This window comes from Quercus robur, chromosome 5 (assembly GCF_932294415.1).
Source record: "Quercus robur chromosome 5, dhQueRobu3.1, whole genome shotgun sequence".
NCBI classification, from domain to species: domain Eukaryota; kingdom Viridiplantae; phylum Streptophyta; class Magnoliopsida; order Fagales; family Fagaceae; genus Quercus; species Quercus robur.
This window is the reverse complement of record NC_065538.1, coordinates 31337738-31365329: the sequence shown is the minus strand read 5'-3', so window position 1 is coordinate 31365329 and position 27592 is coordinate 31337738. Positions and strand designations below refer to the sequence as shown.

The 27592-nt window shown below is 37.7% G+C and overlaps 2 protein-coding genes across 2 annotated transcripts; one reads left to right on the top strand and one right to left on the bottom strand.

Annotated features, from left to right (window-relative positions):
* Positions 1-12067: 12067 nt before the first annotated feature.
* Positions 12068-13800, bottom strand: LOC126725797 (triphosphate tunnel metalloenzyme 3-like). The gene has a single exon (XM_050430719.1). The coding sequence runs from the start codon at positions 13575-13577 to the stop codon at positions 12963-12965; it is 615 nt and encodes a 204-aa protein (XP_050286676.1). The 5' UTR covers positions 13578-13800; the 3' UTR covers positions 12068-12962.
* Positions 13801-23795: 9995 nt separating this feature from the next.
* Positions 23796-24206, top strand: LOC126728105 (uncharacterized). Its single transcript, XM_050433975.1, has one exon. The coding sequence runs from the start codon at positions 23796-23798 to the stop codon at positions 24204-24206; it is 411 nt and encodes a 136-aa protein (XP_050289932.1).
* Positions 24207-27592: the final 3386 nt, after the last annotated feature.

Below are 27592 nucleotides of genomic sequence, written 5' to 3'. Positions count from 1 at the left end.
GACCTGGAGATAAATCGATTCAAAGCAGCAATCATCCCTGTCAGTTTCTGGACCTCCTTAGGGTTCCGAGGTGCTTGCAAGCTGTTAATGGCCTTAATCTGATCTAAGTTCACCTCAATTCCCCTGTGAGTCACCATTTAGCCCAAGAACTTTCCGGAGCCTACACCAAATGAACACTTTGAAGCATTCAGGTGTAACTTATGCTTTCTCAAAATTCCAAAAATGTTTGTAAGATCTCCCATATGCTCAGACACCACTTTACTCTTTACAACCATATCATTGATATAGACTTCAATGTTCCTACCTAATTGTGGTTCGAACATTTTAGTCATCATCCGTTGATAAGTAGACCCTGCATTTTTCAAACCAAAGGGCATCACTTTGTAATGATAGTTTCCAATGGGAGTGACAAAAGCTGTCTTTTCTTGATCGTCCAATGCTAATGGTATTTGGTGATATCCTTGGAAGGCATCCAAAAAACTCATCCGAGGATGACCGACCATTGTATCCACCAATTGGTCTATTCGAGGCATGGGGAAAGGGTCCTTGGGACAGGCCTTATTGAGGTCCGTGAAGTCCACGCACCACGCCATTTCCCAATTTTCTTTTTTACCACCACCATGTTGGCTAACCATTGAGGATAAAAAACTTTCTTGATAGCCCTTGCTTTCTTGAGCTTGGTTACTTTATTTCTGATAGCCTCGGCGTGCTCTTTTGACGGACGCCGAGGTGGCTATCTTTTCGGGGTAATGGAAGGGTTAACATTTAGATGATGATAGATGAAACTCGGGTTTATACCCAGGGCTTCATACACACTCCACGCGAACACATCAACATTTTCTCTAAGGAATTCAACCAATTGCCCCCTCTCCTGCAAAGGCAGTTTAGCTCCAACCTGAAAGAACTTCTCCGGATCATCACCAACGATTACCCTCTCTAGATCTTCACATTTCGCCTCGTTGGCCGGTCCATTGAAGGGCAACGCCGGGGTTTCTGATTGCTATAAACCATTATCAAGTGTGGCTGAGGTCTCCACCTCAGGCCAATGTTGGATAGCCGCTACTAGGCATTGTTTAGCTGCAGTCTGATTTCCTACTATCTCCAAAACCTAGTCTCTAGATGGGTACTTCATCTTCTGGTGAAGAGTAGAGGAGACGACCCCTAGGGTATAAAGCCAGGGTCTGCCCATAATGGCCGTGTAGGGAGAGAAAACATCTACGACGATGAAGTCCACTTCCACCACATCCGTGCCGGTCTGCACAGGTAATTTGATCTGACCTTTTGGGACGACCATTTTACCCTCAAAACTCACCAGAGGAGAACTGTAGGTTGTTAAGTTTTCAAGTTTCAAGTTTAGCCCCCTATACAAGCCAGGGTACATTATGTCAGCAGCGTTGCCTTGGTCAATCATCACCCTTTTCACATCGTACCCACCAATTCTCAGCGTAACCACTAGAGTATCATCATGGGGCTATATGGTTCCAACTTTGTCCTCATCTGAAAAACCTAACACTAACGGGATGCCCATCTTGGCTCTCTTAGTTATTGAACTAGACTCCTCAGCTGGATAACGGGATACCGACATCACCTTGGAAGGACAAGATCTGGTCCTCCCCGGGGCAGCAAAAATAACGTTTATTGTGCCAAGGGGGAGTCTTGAAGAAGCATCTCCCTGAAGCTCTGAACCCATTTGGCTTCCCCGACCACTGGAATGATGCAAGAGTTGTTTCAACTTCCCTTCTCGGACTAATTGGTCCAGATAGTCCCACAAGTTTCTGCAATCCTTGGTAATGTGTCCATGATCTTGATGATAGTGGCAATAAAGGTTCTGGTTGCGTCTCATAGGATCACTACAAAAAACTTCACTTTTTTGACCCTCTATTTCTAAGGGTCTCCTAAAAAGGTCCAAACAGACGCTGAAAATAGACATGAGTGAATATGTATGGCTAGCTCTATTTAAAGGTTCATTAAAACCCTTGAAATAAGCCAACAAAACCGTTATAAAAAAATGCGAACCAGTTTTAGCAGCATTCTCGCAAGAGTTTTGGCTCCAAAATATTACATTTTTCAGCACCACTTTCACGCGACCCTCAAAATAAAGATATTCCAAAATTTTCAATCAACGAAATAAAGCCCATAATTTGAAAAATAAAAGGAGAAAACCATTTCATTTAGTCAGATCTAAAACTCGTGGATTCGTAGCTCTCCAACTCTCTCTCAGAATACTTAAAGGTGCGGTGGTCGACGACTTAGCTCCAGCGACTAAGGCACGATGGGCAACGATATCATCTCCGATGACGAGCTAAGGGCACGGTGGTCGGAAATATCATCTCCTCCACCTCTTCGTTCGATTACAGGTCTCTTTCTATCTAACTCTCTGTTTGTTTCCCAAGAAAAAAAAATTGAAGTTGTCCTAATCTTTCTCTTTTTTTTTATGATCTTGGTATGTTGAAAGATGGACTTTTTTTTTTTTTTTTTTTGGGTTTAATATATCTAAGCAAAGATTGTTAATGATTGTGACCCCTGTTCTGGGTTTTAGAGTATAGATGTTAAATTTGCTTGCTTGGTTAATATTGATCGAGTTAATATGACTTTTAGATGAGACTTTACGTGAATAGGAGTTTCTCTTTTCATGTTAAAATTCTTTTCTTTTGGGGTTTCTATTGGGTGTGGGATTGGAATATCCCTTTCCATGGAGTATTGGTATTCTTCTCTTCCAAGTTTTCTTCTTTTTGGTGAATGACGTTTCTTTAATCAACATGTTTTATTTAGATATATGAACTCTGTTGTGCCTTTTTTGTTCTTTTTGAAATTGTGGGTATCTTGAATTTAATATTGTGGAAAGGTGTGTAGATATATTTGCTGGGAAATTAACAAACTTTTGGTATCATTCTCTTTTTTTCAGAAACTTGAGGGCACCCATAATGGCTGAAATGTTCAATTGTACTAACTGATAACTTCTTGCTTTGGAGATGATGATGAAGAATAAAATGTATCAAAACTTTTAACTCTTGGACAAATTTGGTCTTTGTACAAAATGTGGTTGTTGATATTTTTTCTCTTAAACAATAATTGACATATCGACTATTTGTATGCGGCCCCTAATATGTTAATTTGTAGGTTTGAGTTTAGAGATTAAAGAAAGTGTAATTGTATCAATACTTTTGCTATAAATCAATATCAAAGCATATCATCTCAACAATTGTGAATTTTTGTGTGTGTGTGTGTGTGTGTATATATATATATATTTTGTGCATTATTGTGGTTTTTTTTTTTTTAAATAAAATAAAATCTTATTTTGAGGGTCAAGAGACTCCTTAAATAACCTCATTTATTAAGGGTTGTAAATATAAATATTTTAAACCTTGGTAAAAGGTTATTTAAGGGTCTCTTGACCCTCAAAATAAGATTAGAGCACTTGTTTTGAGGGCCACGAAGGCCTTTAAAATTTCATTTTCAACAGTATATGTTTCGAAGGTTATCAAGGGTCAATTGGACTCTTAAAATAATTTTTTTCAAGGTTTTTTAATACTTTTTTTAAGGGTTTTGACCCTTGAAAAAAGTCATATTTGTTGTAGTGGATCTCCTGCCATCTTGTTTGGCCATTTGAAGAACAACTCATTCTTAATCTTCTCCAGCACCTGTTGCACTGACTCTCGAAATACAGCGTTAACCACCTGGGTGTTGGCAGATCCTGGCTGCCCAACAAAGTCTTTCCGAGGTCGATTACTATTGTACCGGTCCGACCTGAAATCCCTTCTCTCTTGAGGGACCACCTTAGCCTTTCCTTTCCCCTGCAATTGGTCTTCTTCTACTCTTATGTACTTGTCAATCTGATCCATCAATTGGCGTACACTGATAACAGGTTTACCAGTTAGAGATTTCCTCAAATCATGCTCGGCTAGAAGACCTGCCTTAAAAGTGCTAATGGCCACATCATCGTAATCTCCTTCTATTTTGTTAAACATCTCCCAATTTCTATCTGAATAAGCCTTCAAAGTCTCACCCTCCTGCATGGACATAGATAATAATGATCCCAAAGGCAGAGGAACCCTGCTACAAGTAATAAAGCGAGCACCAAAAGCCCAGATGAGTTTCTTAAAGGAGTCAATAGAGTTCGCCTTTAAACCGTTGAACCACCTCATCGCCACTTGGCCCAAACTAGATGGAAAGACCTTACATATCAAGGCCTCATCCTTGGAGTGAACGACCATCCTTTGATTGAAATGGTTGACATGTTCTACCAGGTCTGTTCGATCATTATAAATGGTGAACGTGGGTTAATGGAATCGCCGAGGAAGACTCGCATCTTCTATGTTTTGTGTGAAGGGTGACTTAGAAACTTGACTTAGCGCCTTGTTCATGGCATCATTCCCCAAGCCTTTGCAAGGCGGGCTTTTGTATCTACGTCTATGGTGGTGCTCCTCATCGTAGGAAAAGGTCTCACTGGGCAGAGTTCTGGATCTCCACCTATAACTAGCACCATCTATCTCTTCAGAGGACGGTTCGGAGCTAGGCGATGAACGTCTTCGCCGAGCATGACGCAATTCCCTCTTTAACTCGTCAATTTCATGTTGCATGTCTCTGTCATTTTTTGCATGGGAAACATGGCTCTTCCCTCAAGATTGACTTTTATTGATATGAATTGTGTGCACACTTCCCTCACAGCCTCTTCTTCGTTCAAGGCTCCTACGCGGATCGCTACGCTGAGAACCCCTTGATTCGGCTTGATGTAGATTAGCATCTACCTGGCATGGCCCTGCTGCTGCCTGATGGGGACCTGCTTCCTCCATCATGAACGTTGTACCTGAATTTCTTTCAGAATAAATCAAGTCCTCCCCACAGACGGCGCCAATTGTAAGGACTCAAATTGGATTGGACCAATATAGGATTGAATTTTAGCCCAAAAAAGCCCAAACAATAAATTTGTAGAGCGTGGATGAAAGAACTAGATCTACTCCAGAAGAAAAACTATAAAATTTGCTAATTTAAGGCTATTAAACACAAGTTAGACAAGAAAATTTGTCCTCGAAGTGGCTGGAGGAGCTTATATTATATTGTCTTGTTTATAAACAAAGTTACAAGAGTTCACAGTCTTATTGCAAAAATTGCTTGACTTTTTTTTTATACCCCCTTTTAGTTCATCTTTCCATGCTATATACTACAATCTTGGTATCATCCCTACCATACACGTGTAGGTTAGATTCTGGGAACTCCTTCCTATCCCATCCAACACCTCCCAGAGCCATCAACTAGTAGCTATAAGGCTGCTTGACCACCGTTCAGGCATCACTTTCACATTAATGCGGCCAGAGAGTTAGTTGGGAGGCATTTAATGTGGAGGCAGCAGCTTTTTGAAGATATTTGTTTCCCTTCTCCTTTCTTACCCCTTGTCCAACGTCCAACTCTTAGTTGTGATGTAATTTCGAAGAAAGTCTATGATGATATGACACTCTCACTGACCTCGGACCCTTGTTTCCGAGATGACTTTTTCCCTCGGACATTCGTTGGACTTATCTCATATTATCTCTACTTTTCTCTTTATTCTGTTCCCCTTATAATCTTATTTGGCCATCCTCTAATTAGCTAATGTCCTCGGATTGGGCCATAGGCCCAGTTAGTATAGCCTTAACAGTACCTCCTGATTAACTGGCCCCCATAGTACACTTCTGAGAAAAAATTCGATGATTAGTACGCGTTTGAACTTATTTAGTAAGTTGGACTTTTTTGAAACTCGAGTTTGTCAAACTCGAGTTCCAACCCATTGGATAACACCTGACGTGGAATTAAATTAAAAAAAAAAAAAAACCACGTGGAACTCGAGTTCCATGCTTTTAAAAAAAATAACCCAGATGGAACTTGAGTGTAGGAAACATGAGTTCCGTTATTTTTTTTAAAAGCATGGAACTCCAGTTTACTAAACTCAAGTTCCACGTTTTTGTTTTTTTTTTTTTTTAATCCACGCCAGGTGTTATCCAAGAGTAAATCGAGTTTGGGAAACTCGATTTTGGGTTGGAACTCGAGTTTGACAAACTCGAGTTCCAAAAACAGTTCAACTTACTAAATACTTTCAACTGCATGCTATTTATCTAATATTTTTCTAAAAAGATGCTGTTGAGCAAATTTTGCCTCTTTTTAGAGACGTTATTTGAAACTAACCTTAAATATTTCTAGTTTTGATTGGTTGGGATCCAATCATAAACAACTAATTACAGTAATTGGAATCTTCATCATCATATATACTATTAATAACATGATTCTTTATTTGGGTTTTATCATTTTGCACACTAAAATATTCTCACACAAATTCTTTAACCCTCTAAAATGCCTCCTATCTTCTAGTTAAATAATTTTAAATTTAAAAAACACAAATGGTTAAAAGAGTAATTTACTATTTTTTAAAAATTTCAAAATTTTAGGTTTTTTCCTTTATCTTCTCCAATCTAAATTATCATTTTTTATTTTCAATTCAAAATTTTAAACTTTTATCAACAACTTGGTAGAGAAAGATCCTAAAAATTAGGACATTATCTCTATCTCACTTTTAAATGACACTTAGGACAAAATAAAAGATAAAAAAGAGTCATGCACAAAGCGCGTGTAATGAGGCTAGTTTCAAATAACGTTTAATCTCTTAAAAAACAACCATTGGAGTTGATTTTGGAAGGGAAAATGAACTTGAGCTTGTCAACATATGTTTGAAAGTGTATATATATATATATATATATATATATATAAAAGAGTCAAGCCCACTACTCACTAGTCACTCCAATTGAAAAATGGAAGCAAATGGTGCATCACTACATTGTGGAGAAATACACAAGACACTAAATCACAAAGGAGAATATTAAAAAAAATATATTTATTATTGTTATTATGATCACTATATAATGAGCATAAAGAAGGGATTGGTGAAGGAGAGAGAAGGTTATTTGCTCCATGACACACCCTAGATCACCTTTGGAATATGTTGCTTCTTATATCAGAAGATTGGATTCAAGCTTGGAAGAGTGAATAAGGTTGGTGAGGTAGGTAAAATCTTGCCGATAAATGCATAGTTTGGTGACAATGTTTTATAGCAAGTCTGGGGCATTAATTCCTAATATCCATCTCTGAATAAGCTTATGGTTATTGGATTTATAGTGTAGATGCCCTTGGGTGAGATTTTGGGAGAGGCATGAGAGTTCTGAGCTCTCCCCTCTCAAGTATTCGCACATTTGGGCATTTGACAATGTGTTAAATGTGCACGTGTTACTAAGGTAAGGTGTGTGTGTGTGAATCTTTTTTCCTATTTTTATTTTATGGAGTTGTCACCAATTATTGGTTTTGTTCTAAGTGTGATTCGTCACCTATTTGTCTAATTTGTTTTAATCACCTAATTAACTAAAACCAATTCAAGGGTTCTTAAATTAATTAAGGTAACCAGAGTCTCAAACCAAAGATTCTTGGACTTGAAAATTTGGTTATAGGTGGGAAAGGTGTTAAATACCCTACATTGCTTATCAAAAGAATAGCACCTTATTTTAATTTAATCACAACATTCGTATTTTAGAAAGATAAATAGAATACTTGGCATTTATTTTTGAAAATGTTTTGTACAAAACAATACATATACATAATATCTTATTTACATATCTAAATAACATGTGAATATTATTGCAAAGAGTAATTTACAAGCAAACATGTGAGTATATATAAATAATATGTGAAAATTAAAATGCAAGAAGGTAAATATATATAACTAGCATGTGAGTATTATATTTATTATGTATCTAGCATGTGAATATATAATACTATACAACATAAAAGAAAGGAAGGGAGAGGAAAGATATCACATTATGCATTTAGAGTAATAAGCCAAGTTTATTCTCCAAGTTTCACTCCTATGCACAAACACAATAAACCAAAATGGTTAGTGTAGGAAGGAGGGGGATATGTTAGCTTGATCACATACCATCAATTCAATTAAAATGAATCATGGATACATATCAACCTCTTTAAAAATTGTGCAAAAAAGAAATTGATTGAAAACAAAAGATAGAAAACACCATTTACTTACATTTGAAAAGATGAGTATTGTCCTTTGGAAAACATCATGACTTTTTGGAAAAATTCTCATTTTAAAACAAAGGGAATTTTGGCAAAAGGAATTTTGAAAAAGGGATTCTCTCTTGAAATTTTATGAAAAAAAGGCTTTTGAGGGGAAAACATAAAGAAAGAGCAATTTTATATTTTTTTAAAAAAATATTTTTATGCACTTTAGAAACCATATCCAAGATTAAAATCAAAACTATTCAAGAAAAGGGATTTGTTTTAAGAAAATTGTTTCCATGTTTTAGAAAAAAAAGAAAAAGAAAAAAAAAGATGGTTTTGGTCCTTTTGGAAGTAAAAATCCATGGTTTCTGTTTATTTTTTAAAGAAGAGAGTTTTATTTTGACTTCTTAAGATTTATTTTGAAAATGGCACTTATTGAAGCTTTAAAAATGCTTCATTGAAAGGCTTTTTATTCAAGGGTGAACTTAAAATGTTTGCATCTTTTAAAGATTTATTGAAAAGGGATGGTTATTGGAGTATTTTTTAACATTTTAAGAGGTTTGCTTGAATCAAACTTCTCATTGTCTGGTGATTTAGGCTGAGAAGGAAACAAGGGAAATAAATAGGGCTTAATGTAAAGACATAAAGCAATAAAAGAATGTAAATACATACGTATATATATATATATATATTGTGTGTGTGTGGAAGTTAAAAGCAATATATGAATTTAAAGACAAAAAGTAAATGAAATCTTCCTTGAATAGAGTTTGGCTTACCTCCAGTACTTTTTTAACTAGATATGTCCTTATATTTTAAATGTACAATGACAAGTGGTAGTGAGTTTTAATCTCCACATTTTATTTAATTAGTGGATGATGCGGCAGTTTTTATTAAAATAAAATGAGATTCCAGTTAAAAAAGTACTGGAAGTAAGCCAAACCCCCTTGAATAAATCTTCACACCCATGGAAAATCAAATATGGTGGTGCATAAGGATAGCCCTCCACTCACTACATTGATTTTGGTGTTAGAGATTAGTCTAAGAAGACCTACCTTAGCTAAATCTTTAAAATCATAGTTGAACCAAAATGGTGGTGCACAAGGAGTAATCTCCACTCACCATATTAGTTTAGGATATGAAGATTTACCAAGGTGTGAGGTTGATTTTTCCTTTAAATCCCTTAGATTTAGTATATCTATGTGCAAAAGAAGGTGAATACATTCACACATAGCATATACTCATGTCAAGTATAAAGGAAAACACAACTATAAAAATGGAATATGTTCCTAAAGATATAGCTCCCTTTGTTTCGCGTGATGCTGTGTAATTTTTTTTTCAATTTCATTTGTTAGGACATATGTGGAACTTATTATGAACATATGTCATATAAAATTAACTAATCCTTTGACAAAACGCACTTTACTTGTAATTTGGTAGATCTTGGATGTGTTCAATACTTCAAGGAACAAGAGTTCAAGAACATCTATAATAATATGACCCAAAAATGGTTTTGGAGTCTCAAAAGTGTGGTGTGAAATGAAAGGGATACGCTAACGTAAAAAACCTTATAACTCAGTGATATTACATATTCTCTTTTTGGAGTCCCTCCCCCATTGTTGTAATTAGCAAATTATAAAATTTCAAACAAAACAAATGATAAGTTAGCAACGATGTGGGTGACACTTGGCCATTGTACCTTTAACCACAAGTGACAAATTGATGAAACATGTGCCCCAAGCCTTCATAGGAACAATCCCTAACAATTTTTTAGGTGAACGATGAACCATTGTGCCATACCAGAAACCTTACAAACTGCTACACCAAAGTACTCCTAAGTCACGTTGTGAACTCTTTAACTTAGTGATATTTTGGGTTTAGATGTTATTTGGATATTCACTAAGGCATACAAGCCATTCGGCCAATATGTTCAACAATTGTCACATACTGACAAGGATGAAGTAGGGATGGCAATCCCATTGGCACTTGCCCGAATGGAATGGGTTTTGCCAGGCCCATTAGGGAATCGGGGCAAATCAAGTTCAGATATTACCCAAACCCAACCTATAATAAATAGATTTTTAAAAAAAAAAAAAATAAAATCAAACCGGCGAAACCATAAATTTGATTTCTCTCTCCCTCTCTCTATCATAACCATCTTTTCATTTTAACTCCTATTTTTCTGTTTTTAATAAAGGTGAGCTTTACTAGGTCTAATTTTCTTTTTTTCTTCTTTGATTTGGGTTTCCTTTTGCTTAATCTTTAGAACCTTCTATTACAAAAATGGGCTTCTTGTATTTTTTTTGCCAAATAAAAAGAAAAATCTCTTTCCCTTAGCCATTCATGAACACCTTGGTCACATTCCACCTTACTGGACAGTTGAGAAGTGACGGAGGTCTTTACTCAACTAAGCAACAATCTAAGGAGGACTAGACAAGGTCAACTGCGGGACAAAGTGGTTGGTTCTATGTTGCCCATACCCCAACCGCAATAGAATTAGTAAACATGCCTCACTAGTGATAAGCAATATAACCTAAATATGCCAAAACTTCAGTTTTTTTTTTTTGGGGGGGGGGGGGTGTGGGTGGGGGTGGGGGAGAGAGAGCGATTTAGCAATGTCTTTGCATGCCAAAACTTGAGCATCTCAATGGTGGCTACCCAAGAAATTGAGTCCTGCAAATGTAACTCTGTTCTTTGAAGATAAGCTAAATTTAGTGCCACTTGAACTCTTATTTGCTATCTGAGGTGAATTTAATGCCACTCAAAGAAACTTCCTTTTATTGATTATAAATTTCCACCCACTTTTAGCTAAAGCAAAAATGCTCAAAAAAATCCTTTGGTATCTATTGGAAACCAAAGTAAAAGAAAGAGAGGAACTGGATGATAATAAAAGTAACAATTTGATAATTGAAGCTTCACTTGCAGCAATATAGTGGACAGCAAAACAAAAGCACCCCAAAGTTCAGAGAGTACAGTCACAAAGTTATTCAAACTCAAGAGCTCCTACAAAGAAATGTAAGAGAATTATGAAGAGTCAAGAAAAAAGAAAAGGGGGAAAAAAGAAAAGGGGGAAAAAAGGAAGTCTGCGGACAGGAAATATCATAGGAGACTAGGGCCAAGTACATGAGTATAGTTACAGAAATCTTAGTCATGCAACGTAATACAAGACATTGGGTTGAGATTATATCCACCCTGGTCATTCTGTCATTGGGCTTCATATCAACACTTATGAAAAGATTGTGTCTAGTGCACAAAACTCCCACTTTTGTGAAATTTGGGAGAATTAATTGTAGGCAGCCTTACCCCCAATTACTGATGAGGCCGATTTCCGAACTCAAACCTGCGACCTATCGCTTTTAGTGGAAGGCACTTGCCATTGCACCAAGGCTCAAACTCTTCATATCAACACCTATGCTAAAGGTAATTTTACCATTTGAAAGGAGGCCATTCAGAATTAACTGACTGATCAACTACCAGCAAAACTAATGTCAAATTTTAGATAAACTTGAAAGCATTGGCTCTTCTAACCCATAGGTGTTGACGAGGGAGATGCACCTATGTGGAAGGTAATCAAATATTACCATTTATATTCCCCCTCTCTACAACTGAAATAAGCGTACCTACTTCTCTAGACACACTTGAGCAATTCATATCCAGAGAATCAAGGGAACCACCAACAACTCAAAGTCATTATCTTAAATGAAAAGTTCAGGAATGTGTGATCTCTATAGTGATGACTCTGCCAGTAAATTGACAACATGACAAAAACAATCATTGTTAGAATAGAGAATCTAATATCATGCCACCAAATAAGAAAATTCTAGGCTATCCTCATTAGAACTTTCCTTAGACCAGGCTAATGAGTTTCATCTTTTATTGACTCACTAATACAAAATAGACAATAGACAGAGTAGTAAACATTACAACAATGACAAGAAAACATTCATGACTCACGTATTGTAGCCAAATGAACTAGGAGTGAAATACTCATGACTGAAAACTACAGACAAAGATATACAAAGAAGTTAGACATATAGGAGGGGAAAAATATGAACTTACATTAAGCATCTGAAAGAACATACATAAAAAGGATGGATACACACGCCCTTTTCAGCTACCAGATGTTTTTTCTTCTTTTTTTTCTTTTTTCCTTTTTTTAAAGTAAGCAGAAATTTTATTGAGCATAAACACCACAGAGAAGTCAGTAATACAACTGAGCCAGCATGCCATACTCAGCAATATGCTAAACTACACAAATTATCCCAAATCAAGTCCCTACTCAGATATAAGCATTGCACATATGAGCTCTAATTAGAGGTCTTCTTCAGGACAGAAACTGGGATCCCCCAGCAGCAGCATGAAGCCCTGTTTAGAACTGTGTTTTTAATTCTCCCTCTTGCAACAACTCAACTTTACTTCCCATTTAATAGCTTGCAAAATACTCTTCATTTTTCAGTATCTTCACATGCATAACATTTCCACCTTGCTACTAGGAACCTTAATCAAACATTAGTGACTTTGACCCCAATGAAAGGGAAATAAGAATATTCACACCAATAACCTCTGCTTCACAAGGCATTATCTTAAGCAGATTGTATTATCCATGAGCTAAAACATTATTTCGAGTGACTTTACATATACTTTGTTGATTGTTTATTACTAGAAGTAACCTAGAGAAGAGGAAATTTTCTTCTTCTTTTTTCCTGATGTAGGACACACCAAACTAAACTCAAAAGTTAACTGGCACCTCCTGCTGTTTTCAACTAAAACATTCAGGTTCAAATTTAATTTCACCTCCCCCTGTTGTAACTATCCAATTATCAACAAACACACACATTAGAGCAAACAAAAACCTGTCCAATTCTAAGACCTATGATTACATTAGTACTGCATCACAGAACAAAAACAAATTCAAAACATTAGAGACAGACTTACAATGGCAACTTGCCTGAACGAAACACCGCAAATTTGGACACCTGGGAATACTCAAACCCAATCCCATTATCCTCCAAAAACTTCTCAATCACCTTCTTGTCCCGTTCAGGATCACCAGTCTCACATTCCACCTCATAACACGTCCCAAAATCAAAGTTAGTCTCATCTACCTCAATCTTTAACCCTTGCCAATCATACACCGACCTCACATTCCTAAACCCACCTAAGCAAACCAACCCAGAAACCCCAAACTCTTGCTTCACTCTCTCAACAATGGCGGAGTCAGTGACTGACAAGAGCCGCCATGGCTCGGCTATACAGGCGCGACCGAGAGTGGGGTCCATGGGTTCTTCCAGCTCCTGGGCACGGCTTATTCCTTGTGAAATTACGGGTTGGGCCTTGAGGGAGAGGACACAGTGGTTAGGAGCGGTGGCGGTGGCGGTGATGAAGCGGAGGCGGAGGACGGCGAGGTTGGAGGAGAGTTGGGAGTCGGAGCCATCGAAGAAGACGTTTTCTTGGAGAAGGGTTTTGGTGTGGAATGAGGAGAGGAGTGTAGAGAGTTTTTGGTGGGAGGTTGAGTCTGGGAGTCTGACTTTCACTTCCACTTCCATTTGTTGGGGAGTGTTTGGTTGCTGAGAAAATTATTGTTTTGTTATTCCTGCGTTTTCTTAGCAATTAAACGGAGGGAAGAAATGGGGTTGCAGAAAATGAGCGGAGGGGTTTAAATTTGTTGGCATTTGGATTTTTTTTAGTGGATGGTGGCAAAAAAAATAAATAAAAATTTGAGATTTGATGAAATTTTCCAACCTCACTTTTTTGAACCAGAGAAGGATAAGAGAGGGGTAAAGGGAACGTCCGTTTTATATGGATTTTATTTTATTATTCTTTTTTTTCTTCTTTTTATAATAACAAGAATAAAATTAAGGGAAATTAGCCAAAATTTTTGAAAAGTTATTTGTGGGGTTAAAAACAGACTATTAAACTCCCAATTAATTTATTCAGCAGAAAACATTGACAATTAATTTTTATTTAATGCTGTGAAATTCACAATGAGATAGCTAAGTAGGAAAATAAGAGAGTATGAACTAAAGAGATAGATTCACAAGTATTTAACTAATTTGATAGATCACTGCATATTTTTGGTACGATGGTCACTCACAATTATAAGAGTATCAGCATTGGGATTGCAAATGCCAAATGTAAAGAGAATTTGACATTTTCAAGCCCTAAAGTACTCAGCATCTGGGATTGCAAAAACCAAGTATTGCAAATTTTTTTGCAATACTGCTTTAGTGTAATTGTAAAGATAGAATTGCACTGTAGCAATATTTAAAAAAAAAAAAATTAAGTGCTTTTCCCCGAAATTTCTCTCTCCTCTCTTTCATTATTTATGTTCTCTTCTCTCTCTTCCTTCTCTCTTTCTCATTTGCTCTCTCCTCTCTTCAGACCCAAACATCATCCTCCTCCCAACATCAACATCACACATCACAGTGGAGGAAATGTTGATGTTGTGATTGACACGTCTGGTTTCCACAAAATAATATATATATATATATATATATATATTTTCCTTGTTGTGATGCTGTGATTCTTGCCAATCGGGGTTGATCAACGATGGAGGAAACGTTGATTTAGCGACGGCAGTGGTGGTAGTGTCTAGGTTTTGATTTTTTTTTTTTTCGGTGTTGATCGGCGATGTATGAGTTTTTGTTTCGGTGGGATTTTGGTGGGCAGTGGTGGCGTGGTGGGCATGGTGGAGGTGCGGTGGTGGTGATTGGGCAATGGAGGCGCGGTGCTAGAGGTTGAGGGAGCTTGTGAGCTTGTTAGCTTGTTAGCAGTGGAGGCGCGTGTGGAGGAGTCTGGAAGAAGGTGAAAAGTTAAGAAAAGTCTGGAAGATGTATACGCGTGGGAGTAGAAAATTGGGAAAAAACAAAAAAGGAAAAAATATATTTTATTAGGTAGATATATTATTTTAATGAGTAGAATAGGAAAATAAAAGTTGGGATGTTGAGAGTGATGTAAAATGGTATGGTATAAATGATAAAGTAGGTTTTGAGATGGTAAAATAGAATAGTTTGAAGAAACCTAATGCGAATGCTTTAAGTATTTGTGGAGTGTTAGAAACAAGGGCCGAGTTCAAGTCTATAAGAAAGAACTTCACACACACACACACAGATATATATTTATATATATTTGGATTAAGTTAAAATAAAATATCTATCTTATATAAAAAAAAATTAAAATTAAAATTAAAACTCTCTCTCTCTCTCTCTCTCTCTCTCTCTCTCTCTATATATATATATATATATACTTGTCTGATTTTTTCTATCCCCTTTTGTGGAGGGAGGAGAGTATTTATAATACTTTCCAGCTCCTTTCTATATATATATATATATATATATACTTGTCTGATTTTTTTCTATCCCCTTTTGTGGAGGGAGGAGAGTATTTATACTACTTTCCAGCTCCTTTCTCAATAGATTTGAGATGTAGAGGAGAACACTTGTCCATCAAAGTTCTCTTCTTCCTTTTTCAAGGAGTAAATGAGTGTTGGATGGAGAACGCTATGCTGACAGATCATTTGGCATTTAATGCAGCATCTGTCTAGTAGGTACAATAATTTAATACATAGAGAACTTTAGCTGATTTTAGGGAATTTTTTTTCTAAATAACAAAAAATATAAAAAAATTTAGTTAATTGTCACGTTTCAAAACAATGTTGAAAACTAGCATCTCGAGTGTCTAAAACTCGAGTTCCAAGATAAAACTTGAGTTTTTAAGTCTCGATATGTAAAAAAAATCAAGCTAAAAATCGAGTTTTAAAGACTCGATTTCCATAAATTGAATAAAAATGCAGCTATAGGTCTATAAAACGTCACTATAGGGCTTAAAAACGCCACTATAGGACTCCGTAAACCTATACTTATAAAAAAAAAATTTGCAGGAAAACGTCACTATAGAGCTTTAAAACGTCACTGTAAGACTTAAAAACGCCACTATAGGTTAAATTTTTTTGCATGAAACTCGAGTTTTAAAGACTCGAGATCTATGTGGCATTTTCACACTCGCAGAGCGAGTCTTTTAGACTCGAGTTCTAATATGGATCTCGAGTTTTAGAAACTCGAGATGCTAATTTCCTTTATTATTTCAAACGTTGCCTAACTTACTATTTTGAATGGCTGAAGACATCTGTTATGCACAATACCTCGATTTTAGGTGCTACCTCTTCTTGCTCCTCGGCTGTCCTTCTTCGTCAGTCTCGTTGTTATTTTTGTCCTTCCTAGAGATGACATAGTTCCTCAGCCATGTTCCAAGGAAGAGGGACTCCTTAGCGAGTCACGCTTTTCTATTCCCAAGCTCTTAACAACAACTGACCCCCCTTTCATTTAGTGTCTATACTGGGCTTGGTCCAGTATCCCTTTATCCCCATTCTCTCTATTTTGTTGGGCATTGGGCATTTGTGCTAGTAATACCATTATATCTCCCCACATTATTATTTTTTCATTCTTTCATAATTTGATAGTTGAGAGATAAATGATTGAAACTTTGTACATCTTCATTTGCAATCGATTTACAAGACTTTTGACTTGTAATGTTATCTTTACAAGAGAGATAGAGTTAAATTTGAATTTTCCTTTGTGTAAATTACAATTATCTACATTGACTAAACCTAATAATGGATCCAGTTGGATTTGAGTTCAATTGAATGAAGTTGTGTCAGGTCAAAATTATTCAGATAAATAGGTCATTAATTTTGATACCAACAATGTGTTGGCTCACAAACAGACATGCACTAATGAAGGCTCTCTCTCCCATGGAACGCTCTCTCTCTCTCGAGGAACAAGCGGAACTTGCCCGAAGCAATAAAAAAGTAAAAAATGTGAATCATGCGGGTTTTTGTGAAGGCCATAGCTCGGGGTCTCCATCTCCTAGCTTCGTTGGGGGCCAAGGCAGCCAAAATGTTTCATTTAGAGATAAGCTTGTGGGTGAAATACCTGGTGCATACACGCAGGCATTTTGTTTTGAAGAGTTCATGGATGACGATCCTGAGTCGGATGACGAAGTGGAAACTCTTAGGCAAGGTATGGTAGCTGTGAAGTTCTCGAAGGAGCTTAAACAAGAGATCCGAAGACCTTGGGCAAGAGCTTTGATTGTGAAAGTTTACGGTAGAGCTGTTGGATTAAATTTTCTCCAAGCTAGATTATTATCTTTGTGGAAGCCAGCAGGGCGTATAGATGTTGTAGACCTTGAACATGGCTTCTTCCTCATAAGGTTGTCATTGAAAGAGGATGTTGAGACTGTGTTGAAGAAAGGTCCTTGGTTCTTAGGAGACCACTTCCTATCGGTTAGACCATGGAAACCAGATTTCAAGCCTAAATCAGCCAAGGTGTCTTCTATTGCAGTTTGGATAAGACTCAGTGGGTTACCTATTGAATACTACAATGCTAAGGCTCTACAGCACATAGGGAAGGCTATTGGCAATGTGTTAAGGATTGATACTTTCACGGCGACTGAATCTAGACGTAAGTTTGCAAGGCTGTGTATCCAAGTTGATGTAGATAAACCGCTTATCACTACGGTGATGATAGGTAAACTCCAGCAAACTGTTACTTATGAGGGCATCCATAATTTATGTTTTGAGTGTGGAAGAATGGGCTATAAAAGAGAGGCTTGTCCGTATGTTATTAGGCCGGTGCCGCCGTGTGAGGCAGCGGAGAAGGAAGATGCAGGGGATACAGGGGCAAGCACACACGGTGTGCATGATGCTGACAGTGCTGGAAAAAAATTGGGACCACATGGAAAGGACGATGCCGTGCAAGAGGACGTGCATGAGGGATCGTATGGACCTTGGGTGGTCGTGGCACGTAGGAAGAAAGATACAAAATTCCAGAGAAGTAGTGGGTCATTACCTGGCCACGGTCATGCTTTGGAGCAGAGAAGTAACGGTATTCTCCTAGCTAATAGGAGAAATTGGATTGATGTTAAGAAGCCTGAGGATGCCAACGGGCTTAACAGGGAGGCAAAAAGGAAGCTGGCCCCTCTAAGGATTCTGGAGAAAGCCCAATTGGAGCAAGCCATTCTTAGAATTGGGAAGGAAGCCCAAGATGAGTCGGCCCACAATGCAAATAAGAAAGTCAATATTCCAAAAAATGGTAAAGCCCGTAAAGCTGGTTCAGTCAAAGCTATGAAGATGGAGGCACGTTCAAGGGTTGGAAGCATGAGATTGGTCGGTGCTGCTGGGGAAGAAACCTCTAGGGACAGCTCGCCAACGCAGAGGACGAGCCAAGCCGGTGTCGTCGCCGTTGTAGGGGCAGACTTGAAGTAGATCGATATGGCGCATTTTAGTACGCCATCACCTGGTGGGGATTTTCAGTTCGCTGCCGTCGACGAGACTGAGATGGGTTTGGTTCGAAGAGGTGGTGTCGGGGATAAGCTTGGTGTTAGGAGTGACTGTGAGGCCAGAAGGGCGGACTCGAGGCAGATTGATATGGCGCAACTCAACGCACCGTCGCCTGATTGAGAGCTTCAGCTCGTTGCCATCGAAGAGTCCGAGATGGGTCTGGTTCGAAGAGGCGGGTCCGGGAAAAATCAGGGTGATTGGAGTGGTTGTGAGGCGAAGAGTATGAACTGGGATCATGGGTTTGGACAAAGTGAAGTTCAAGGTTTGGACAGAGAGCTAACTGGCGGCAATGACGGCATGTTGGGCTGTCCTGGTGTTTGTACCGACCTTGGAGAGGGTCTTCAAGTAGCTCGATCTGATCATGGCTCATTAAGGGATGAGAGTGGGGGATGTATAGCACTTGGTGCGGACCTGATGGTGTTGGAAGGAAGATGTGATGATGGGTCATACCATTGAGTTTTGTCTTGTCCCAGCCAAGGATGTCAATACCGTACCGGAGGCCGTACCGGTTTGGCCACCGGTACGATATATTTCGGATACCGGTCAATACCGGTGTACCGTTTCGGGTTTACCGCTATTTTTTATATTTATAAATATATATATATATATATATGTATGTATGTATGTATGTATGTATGTGTCTGTGTATATATATATTATAATAAATATAAAAGTTTACCATAAAACATTTCCTCAATTCAGAACTAATTATTCATGATTTTAGACTTTAGTATCAATTAAAAGGGAAAAAAAAAAAAAAAATAAAATAGAAAGCTTAAAAGTTACCATTGCATACTAAAAAAACAAATAATACTAATAAGTTAATACAAATAAGTTATCATTCTGTCCTAACAAAAATTCAAAAATTACAAAACTAAAAAAAAAAAAAAAAAAAAAAAAAAAAATTTTGTACCGGCCGGTACGCCCAGTACTGGCCGGTATTGCCCGAAATTGGCCGGTACGGCCGGAACAGCCGGTATTTTTTCTGGTACGAAGCAGGGGGGTCGAGTGTACCGGATTGCTGGTCGGTACGGTATATTCCGGCCGGTACAGCCGGTACGGTACGGAATTGATAACCTTGGTCCCAGCTTTATTTGTCATTATGAATAGCATTATTTGGAATTGTAGAGGTGCTTCAAAGCCCTCTTTTCAGAAGCGTGTTTGGGAGATGGTGCAGAAGTATAATCCGGCTATTTTGGTGGTAATGAAAACGCGTGTTGGGGTTAATAGAGCTAGGGAAATCACTGGGAGACTCCCTTTTGATGGAGTTATTCGCTCTGATGCAGTTGGGTTTGCTGGTGGAATATGGGTGCTGTGGAATTCTGAAAGAGTTGACGTTGCCCATTTGGCCAGTACTGAACAAGAAATTCACTTTACGGTTAAGGTACGCAGTTCAAATGTTATTTGGCTTTTTTCTGCTGTGTATGCTAGTCCTAGGTGTGCTGAAAGACATATTTTATGGAATAATCTTATGAATGTAGCAGATCTTCATAATATACCTTGGGTTATAGCAAGGGATTTTAATGAACCTTTGGTTAATGATGACAAATTTGGTAGTAGAGCGGTTAGTGTGAACAGCTCTCTTTTGTTTAAGGAGTGTTTAGATAAATGTAGTATGATGGACATCGGCTTTGCGGGTCCTTGATACACTTGGACCAATAGAAGGGAAATTCAAGCCTTGATTCAGGAGAGAATAGACAGATTCTTTGTGAACCCTCAGTGGTGTTTGCTTTATCCGGATACTAAAATCACCCATCTTCCTAGATACCACTCTGATCACTGCCCTATTCTGTTAGAGATGCAACCAAGTGTAAGTAGGGGGAAGAAGAGGCCGTTTAGGTTTCAAATGTGTTGGTTGCTTGACCCTACATTCCCTGCTATTGTTTCTCAAGCTTGGGGAGCTGCAGATAATCTTGTTGAGGCCGTTGAGAGCTTCACTAGGAATGTTATGGATTGGAATAAAAATCAGTTCGGGAATATTTTTACAAGGAAGAAAATTTTGATGGCTAGAATCAATGGTATTCAGAAGGCTATTGCTTTTAAACCTTCTAGTTTTCTTCTCAAGCTAGAAGTGGATCTCCTTAGGGATCTTGATCTTGTTCTCAATCAAGAAGAGGAGTTATGGGCTTTGAAGTCTCGGGTTAATTGGTTGGTTCAAGGGGATCGTAATACAGCTTTCTTCCATGTCTCAACTTTGGTTAGGAGGAAAAGGAATCAAATCATGGCTATTAAGAATTTAGTGGGGGAGTGGATCCTTGAGGAGAATGATATTAAAGAGTTTATTAGAAGCGGCTTTAGTGGGATATACACAACATCTCATGAGGCTGTTTCAAGGGATGAGACTAGTTTTGTCCAGTGTCAGGCCAGCCTATCAGATGGGGAGAGGGAGAGCATCAATGAAGAGGTTACTGAAATAGAAATCAAGGCTGCCTTGTGGGCTTTAAAACCTTTTAAAGCCTCGGGTTCGGATGGTCTTCATGCGGGCTTCTTCCAAAAATTTTGGCCGGTTGTGGGGGACTTTATGATTGAGGAAGTTAAGCAGATTTTTAGGAGTGGGAAAGTGCCTGGGCATCTGAATAAGACTCTTATTGCTTTGATTCCTAAGATCCAAGGTCCAGAGACTTTAGGTAATTACAGACCTATTAGCCTGTGTAATACAGTGTATAAAGTGGTGACCAAGATCATTGTGGCAAGGTTGAGACCTTTTTTGGATAAGATTATTTCTCCCCTTCAGACGGCTTTTGTCCCGGGTAGAAAGGGTATTGATAATGTCATCATTGCCCAAGAGATAATCCATTCCCTTGGGAAGAAGAAAGGGAAGACGGGGTACATGGCCTTAAAGATTGATTTGGAGAAGGCTTATGACAAGCTTGAGTGGGGTTTTATTCGGAGCATGCTTATTAGGATTAACCTTCCCACACAGCTCATAGATGTTATAATGAGTTGTGTGTCGACGGTCTCCACCTCCATTTTGTTTAATGGGGAAGTCTTGGATCCAATTCTTCCTTCTAGAGGGATAAGGCAGGGTGACCCCCTCTCCCCGTATCTGTTCATCATTTGCATGGATTTCCTTGGTCAGTTAATAGAAGAGAAGTGAAATATGAAGACTTGGCATCCAATTAAAGCCTCTCAAAGTGGTCCTGAATTCTCTCATCTCTTCTTTGCGGATGACCTCATCCTTTTTGCTAAGGCAGATTGGGTTAATTGTGCCGCCATTAGAAATGTTCTTGATGATTTTTGTGAGTTATCGGGGCAATCTGTGAGTGAAGCAAAGTCGAGGGTGTATTGCTCCCCAAATGTAGACCGTGACACAAGGGAATCTCTTTGTGACATTCTGGGTTTTGCTTCCACTCCTTTCTTGGGGAAGTATCTTGGCTTTCCTCTCAAGCATCCTGGATCTTCTTCTCAAGAGTACAACTTCATCCTTGATAGAGCTAAACAAAAGCTTTTGGGTTGGAAGGCTAACATGCTTTCTCTGGCGGGGCGGAATGTTCTCATTCAAGCCTCTTTAGCTGCTGTTCCTTCGTATGTCATGCAATGTAACTTGTTGCCTGGTAGAATTTTGAATGGATTAGATAGATTGAATCGAAATTTCTTGTGGGGTTCTTCTGAGGCTGCCAAGAAGATCCATTGGGTTGGTTGGGATAAGGTGATAAAGTCTAAGGAGGAAGGGGGGCTTGGGCTGCAATTTGCAAAGGGGAAGAATATAGCTCTCCTTTCTAAGCTTAATTGGAGATTCCATACTGAGAAGGAGGCCCCTTGGGCTAGAGTTTTGAATATGAAGTATTGTAATTCGAGAAGAAGAGTTGCTACCAATGCTAATAGGCTTCCTTGTTCTCACATTTGGGTTGCGATGAAAAAAGGTATGGACACTTTCAATAAGGGTAGCAGATGGTTGGTTGGTAAGGATAGTGGGCTTAATGTGTGGCAAAACAATTGGACTAGTGGAGGATCTCTTAGAGGCTTGATTCAGGGTCCTATCATGAGGGAGGCTAGTTAGCTAGAAGTGAAAGACTTTATGTTAGACACTGGTTGGGATTGAGGGAAGATTCCTTTTGATCTTCCTATTGAGGTTAGAAGGTTGATTCAAGCAACCCCAGTGACTTTGTTGAGTAGAGGTGTTGATAAGTTGGCTTGGTCGGGATCTCCTAAAGGCACCTTTGATTTGAAGAGTGCTTATAGGATTGCCATGGGGGATGAAGGGATAGATCTTTTCCCAACTCGTTGGATTTGGAAAGTGAATACTCTTCCAAGGATTAGAACTTTTCTTTGGAAGTGTGCCCATAATAGCATTGGAGTTAAGGTTTGCCTTGAGATGAGAGGTATTAGTCATGATACTACTTGCCCTTTATGCTAAGAAGGAGTTGAAAGCATTTTACATGCCTTGAGAGATTGCCCTCTTTTAAGAGGCCTGTGGAACCAGTTGGGGATTTTACCTTCTAATCAAGCCTTTTGGAGTAGCAACCTTCAGGATTGGATGATGTTAAATAGTAAATTTAAGCACAGTTTAGGTGCTAACCACCCTCCTTGGAATGCTGTTTTTCCTTTTGCTGTGTGGAATGTCTGGAAGAGTAGAAACAATGCGGTCTTCAATGGTAAAAGTAGGAATCCGAAGCTTGATTTGGTGATTATAAACCAAGCAGTGGAATTTTTTCATTGTCTTTCCTCTCCAAGGCTAATGACTCGGAAAATTTTAAGGAGGATTAGGTGGGAGAAGCCGGTTCAAGGATGGTGGAAGCTTAACACAGATGGCTCTTGTTGTGGTAACACTGGTATGGCAGGTTGTGGAGGGGTGATTAGAGATTGATGAGGATAAAATTATGCTGACAATGGTGACGGGACGGACTTGACAAGGGTGACGGAACAGACTTGACAAGAGTGACGAGATGGTTTTGCCGTCAGCATTCCTCCAAGGCTGACGGTGACGTGAAGTAAAAGAACTACACAGGGCTGAACGTCCTAAAGTTGACGGGATAAGCGTAGACTGACGGGATAACATAAACTGACGGCGTCAGTCTACGGAATGATTGTTCTGCATGTTTACGTGTACAAGTAAATAACTTGCTCCCCACGTTTCATGAAACCTAAGGATTCCTATATGGAAAGAATCCCGTAAAATATGCCCAAGAAGACTCCTATAAGGAAAAGACTTCTACTCCAAGGAAAAGAGGGGCAGCCCTCGCTACTATAAAAACTCAAGCGCCCTCACAAACCAAGGTACGCATAATTTACCCTCTCTAGCACTCTAGAGCAGTGAGAATAAGTCTAACTTGACCTTCGGAGGGTGTTTGGCCGGTACCACACCGGTACCCCCCGCTAGGTTATTCCTTTTCGTTGTGCAGGTGCCATTTGCGATCGTACGAGGAACGTGTGACTCACTGGTGGTATTATTTCCAGCATCATCAGAGATGATGCAGGTAGGTGGATTATGGGTTTTAGTAGGAGTATTGGCATGACCAGCAGCTTTGCCGCTAAGCTATGGGGTTTAAGGGAGGGTCTTCTTTTATGCAGCAACCTTAACATTAATGCTTTTGAAGTTGAACTTGATGCCAAGGCTATTGTGGATGCTTTGGATAATCCTTCTTATGTGAATAATGTCATATCGCCTCTGTTGGATGATTGCAAACTTTTGATTTCGCACATTCCGCAGGTTTGTATTCATCATTGCTTCCAGCAGGCAAATAGGTGTGCGAATAGTCTTGCTAGATTAAGCTATTGTCTAGATGCTGATTTTTCTACCTTTGATAGTCCGCTTGTGGACCTTTTAGATGTTTTTGAGGATGACCTCAATGGGGTGTTTTGTAATAGAATCTGTTTTGATTGTATTGTTGCTGCTTAGTTTGTAATGAAGCTTTTTTAACCCAAAAAAAAAAAAAAAAACAATGTGTTGGCTCAAGTTCAAGTAAGTCAACGCATAATATCCTTTTCTTTCTAAAAAAATTAAAAATTAATTTTTTTTTAAGAATAGGGGGATTTGAACCTTTAATATCTCAATTAGATGCATCAACTTATGCCATAAAAATTAATAACATGAAAATAATAGATTAAGTGGTAGCATGAAAATCAATAAAACATGGAAAAACATTTTTATTGGATGGTCCATCACAAGGTTAATACAACTTAAGACCATTTAAGTCAAACAACTTCAACAAACTCCTATAAAATAAAATAAAATAACTTCAACAAATTAAAAACAAAACGAGAAAAAGATCCTAAATGATTACGAGAACATATTTTTTTAATATATATCTCTCAAACTCACGTATTTGGGTCATGCATTTGTGCCCTTAGCTGGTGTTGGAAGAGTTGCCCAAGTATTTGAGGAAATTCCAATGCACTATTGGAAGACTTGGGCTATAGTACTCAAGTTGATTTTCTCATAAGTTTGATGAGGACTATAAGGTACACTTCACCTTCAAATTTTGTTTTTAAGAGGCCCAGACTTCTTTTCGAAATGATTAGATTCAATTCAAGAGTTGTTTGCAAACATGTGGTCTTGGTTGGCCTTTGAACGGTTTCAAAATGGGTGTCTACATGAAAACACCTAGGATGAGAAAAATCAAGTGGAAGTGATAACTGACAATGAGACAAATCGAGTAGCGTAGGGAAGACGGAAGAGGTGATTTAGGCTGTGTTTGGTTTGATGATACATATTTTTTATTTATAAAATATTTTTTGAAAAAAAATTATTTTCAAGTGTTTGATTACATTTCTAAAAATATTTTGGAAAATATTTTACAGTATTTGGTTGCATTCTTGATAATATTATAAAAAAAATATTTTATACTACTTTCTCAAATTTTTTCATCGCCCAAGCATATATATAATAAAAAATTATAAAATTTTAGATTAAGAAAAAAAATTATGTTTGGGGACCAATGGTGTCAGCAGCCTCTAGTTGTAGTGGTTGGCCACCAAAGACATTAGTTGGGGTGTCGTAGTTAGGTGGCAAACAGTGGAAAGTGGGGGTGGATGTTTGGTTGATAAATTTTGAGTGAGGCAGAAAATGGTTGACAAAAAATGAAAACCTAAACCAATTTATGTCACAAGTGTCTTTATTTTACGGTCAATCAGAAAATACTTTTTGTTGACCAACATTTTCCATTACCCCAAACACTTGTAAATACGAAAAATATTTTCTAGAAATAAATTTTTGTCAAACTAAACACTTCCTTAATGAGATTAGGGGGTGGGAGTGAAAGAAACAGTTGATATATATAGTTTCAATTTATGGTGTTTGCTCTTAATTTTTGGACTAAAACATCAATCAGTTTTTGATGTATACCGAGAATCAAACCTTAAATTTCTTATTCAACGACAAGAGACTTTTCTAGTTGAATTAACTCAAACTCACCATTGACACAAATTAGGGAAGAGTGAAAGATGAAAACACATTTATTTATTTATTTAGATGCATGTGCGGCTTTAGAAAAACGCTTTTCACCAATAAAAACCCTTTTTTTGCTGAAATTAATGCTTTATAACCAAGCCTTGCATTTTTCGTTAACCTTACTTTCCTAGACTATCAAACATTATAAAACTTTGGAAAAAGTTTTGAACTCGAACTAGCCAGTCGAACCATGTTAATCAAGGACTGTTTTCTCAACAAAAAAAAAAAAAAAAATGTTAATCAAGGACTGACCACCAATCCGATTTTTAAAACTCACAAATCCAAAAAGTCATTTTGGTTGGAAACTGTTCAAGCCACAATCAACCTTCCGATTTTCAAACTTGTTACTAGTTTGCCGATTTCTTTCCCATAAAAAAATGTGCTAAAAAATGGTTGTCGAAAATCCAAGCTCTCTTTTTTGCCGGATCTGTTTGTTTGGGGAGAGACTAATGAGACTCCGATATGGATTTGAGATGTTGGATCTGTTTGTTTGGAAAGTGAATGAAAGAAAGTAGAGAGATTGAGGCTGGCCTAGAAGAGAGATGGAGTAGTGAGAAACTGAGAATAGTAAAAAAAAACAAATAGCGAGGAAAATGGGATAATTGCACCTAATCCAAATCTGGGAATGAGAGTTTGTTATGGTTATTTGATCATATTTTAGAGGTTTTAGGAAATTACCCCTAGTGAAATAGTTAGTATTATAGAGAAAATACTAATAGACATATTTGTAACAGTAGTTTCTTTAATTAAAGGGATTAAGGAGAACAATTTTTTTTTTTTTTTGGTATAATTTGATAGTTGGAGATGGGAATTTAAACCTTGTATGTGTTTGTTAGAATTTTTTTTTGAGAATTGTTTGTTGGAATTTAAAAACATTAAGAAGTGCTAATTGAGTTACAAGACTTTTAACAAATGACAAACAATTTTGAAGATCGCTCTCTCTCTCTCTCTCTCTCTCTCTCTCTATATATTTCTTACTCTCTATATTTTCCATTTTGCAAGTGGTTTGAGTGTGTTGTGCGGTTTGGAAAACACTTCTACAGATTATCAAAGTAATTAGAAACCACAACTCTTATCTTTTGAATTCCTCGTCAATCAAGCAAGTGTAGTGGATAAGTTAAAAATGTGAACAAAAAGATAAAACAAACCCTTAGAAAGAATAAAAACAAAACACAAACACAACTTTTAGACTCATGTTGTTTAACTCTCCAGTAAGTGTTGTTCCTTAGGTTCTTCATATGCAATTGAAGCTTGTTAGGGTCATATTTTCTATGTAATTGGCTAATCTTTTGACAAAACGCATTTTACTTGTAATTGGGTAAATCTAAGTTGAGTTTAATGTATCAAGAAATATGTTATTCTAACATATCAAGTGATAGCATTAAAGACATGAAGTTTGATCCAAGAAACAAGTGAAGAAAATTTATTTCATTAAAGCTTGACACTAGCTGCTATTGAAGATTAATGAAGAAGCTTGATACAAGCTTGACACAAGCTCAATCTATCGAGAATTATAATTTCAGATTTCTCAAATCTGAATTTCGGCCCATGATGATTTGAATGATTAGGGTTTCTCTCTCTACAACCCTAAACATATATAAGGTTTAGGGTTTTGTAACCAAGTACTTCTTGATCTTCATCGTTTATGAAGTGGAGAATTTTGCAGCCAACAACAATCAATCAAGTTGTTGAAGTTAGTCTCTGTGCAAAGGAACTAGTCACAGATTGGAGATTTGTGCAAAACAAAGAAGCCTACTACAAGATCAAGTTCAATTGTGTATTGAAGTAAATGTTTAATTGTAGGTTGGTATTTTGGAACAAGCCAAGGTAATGGT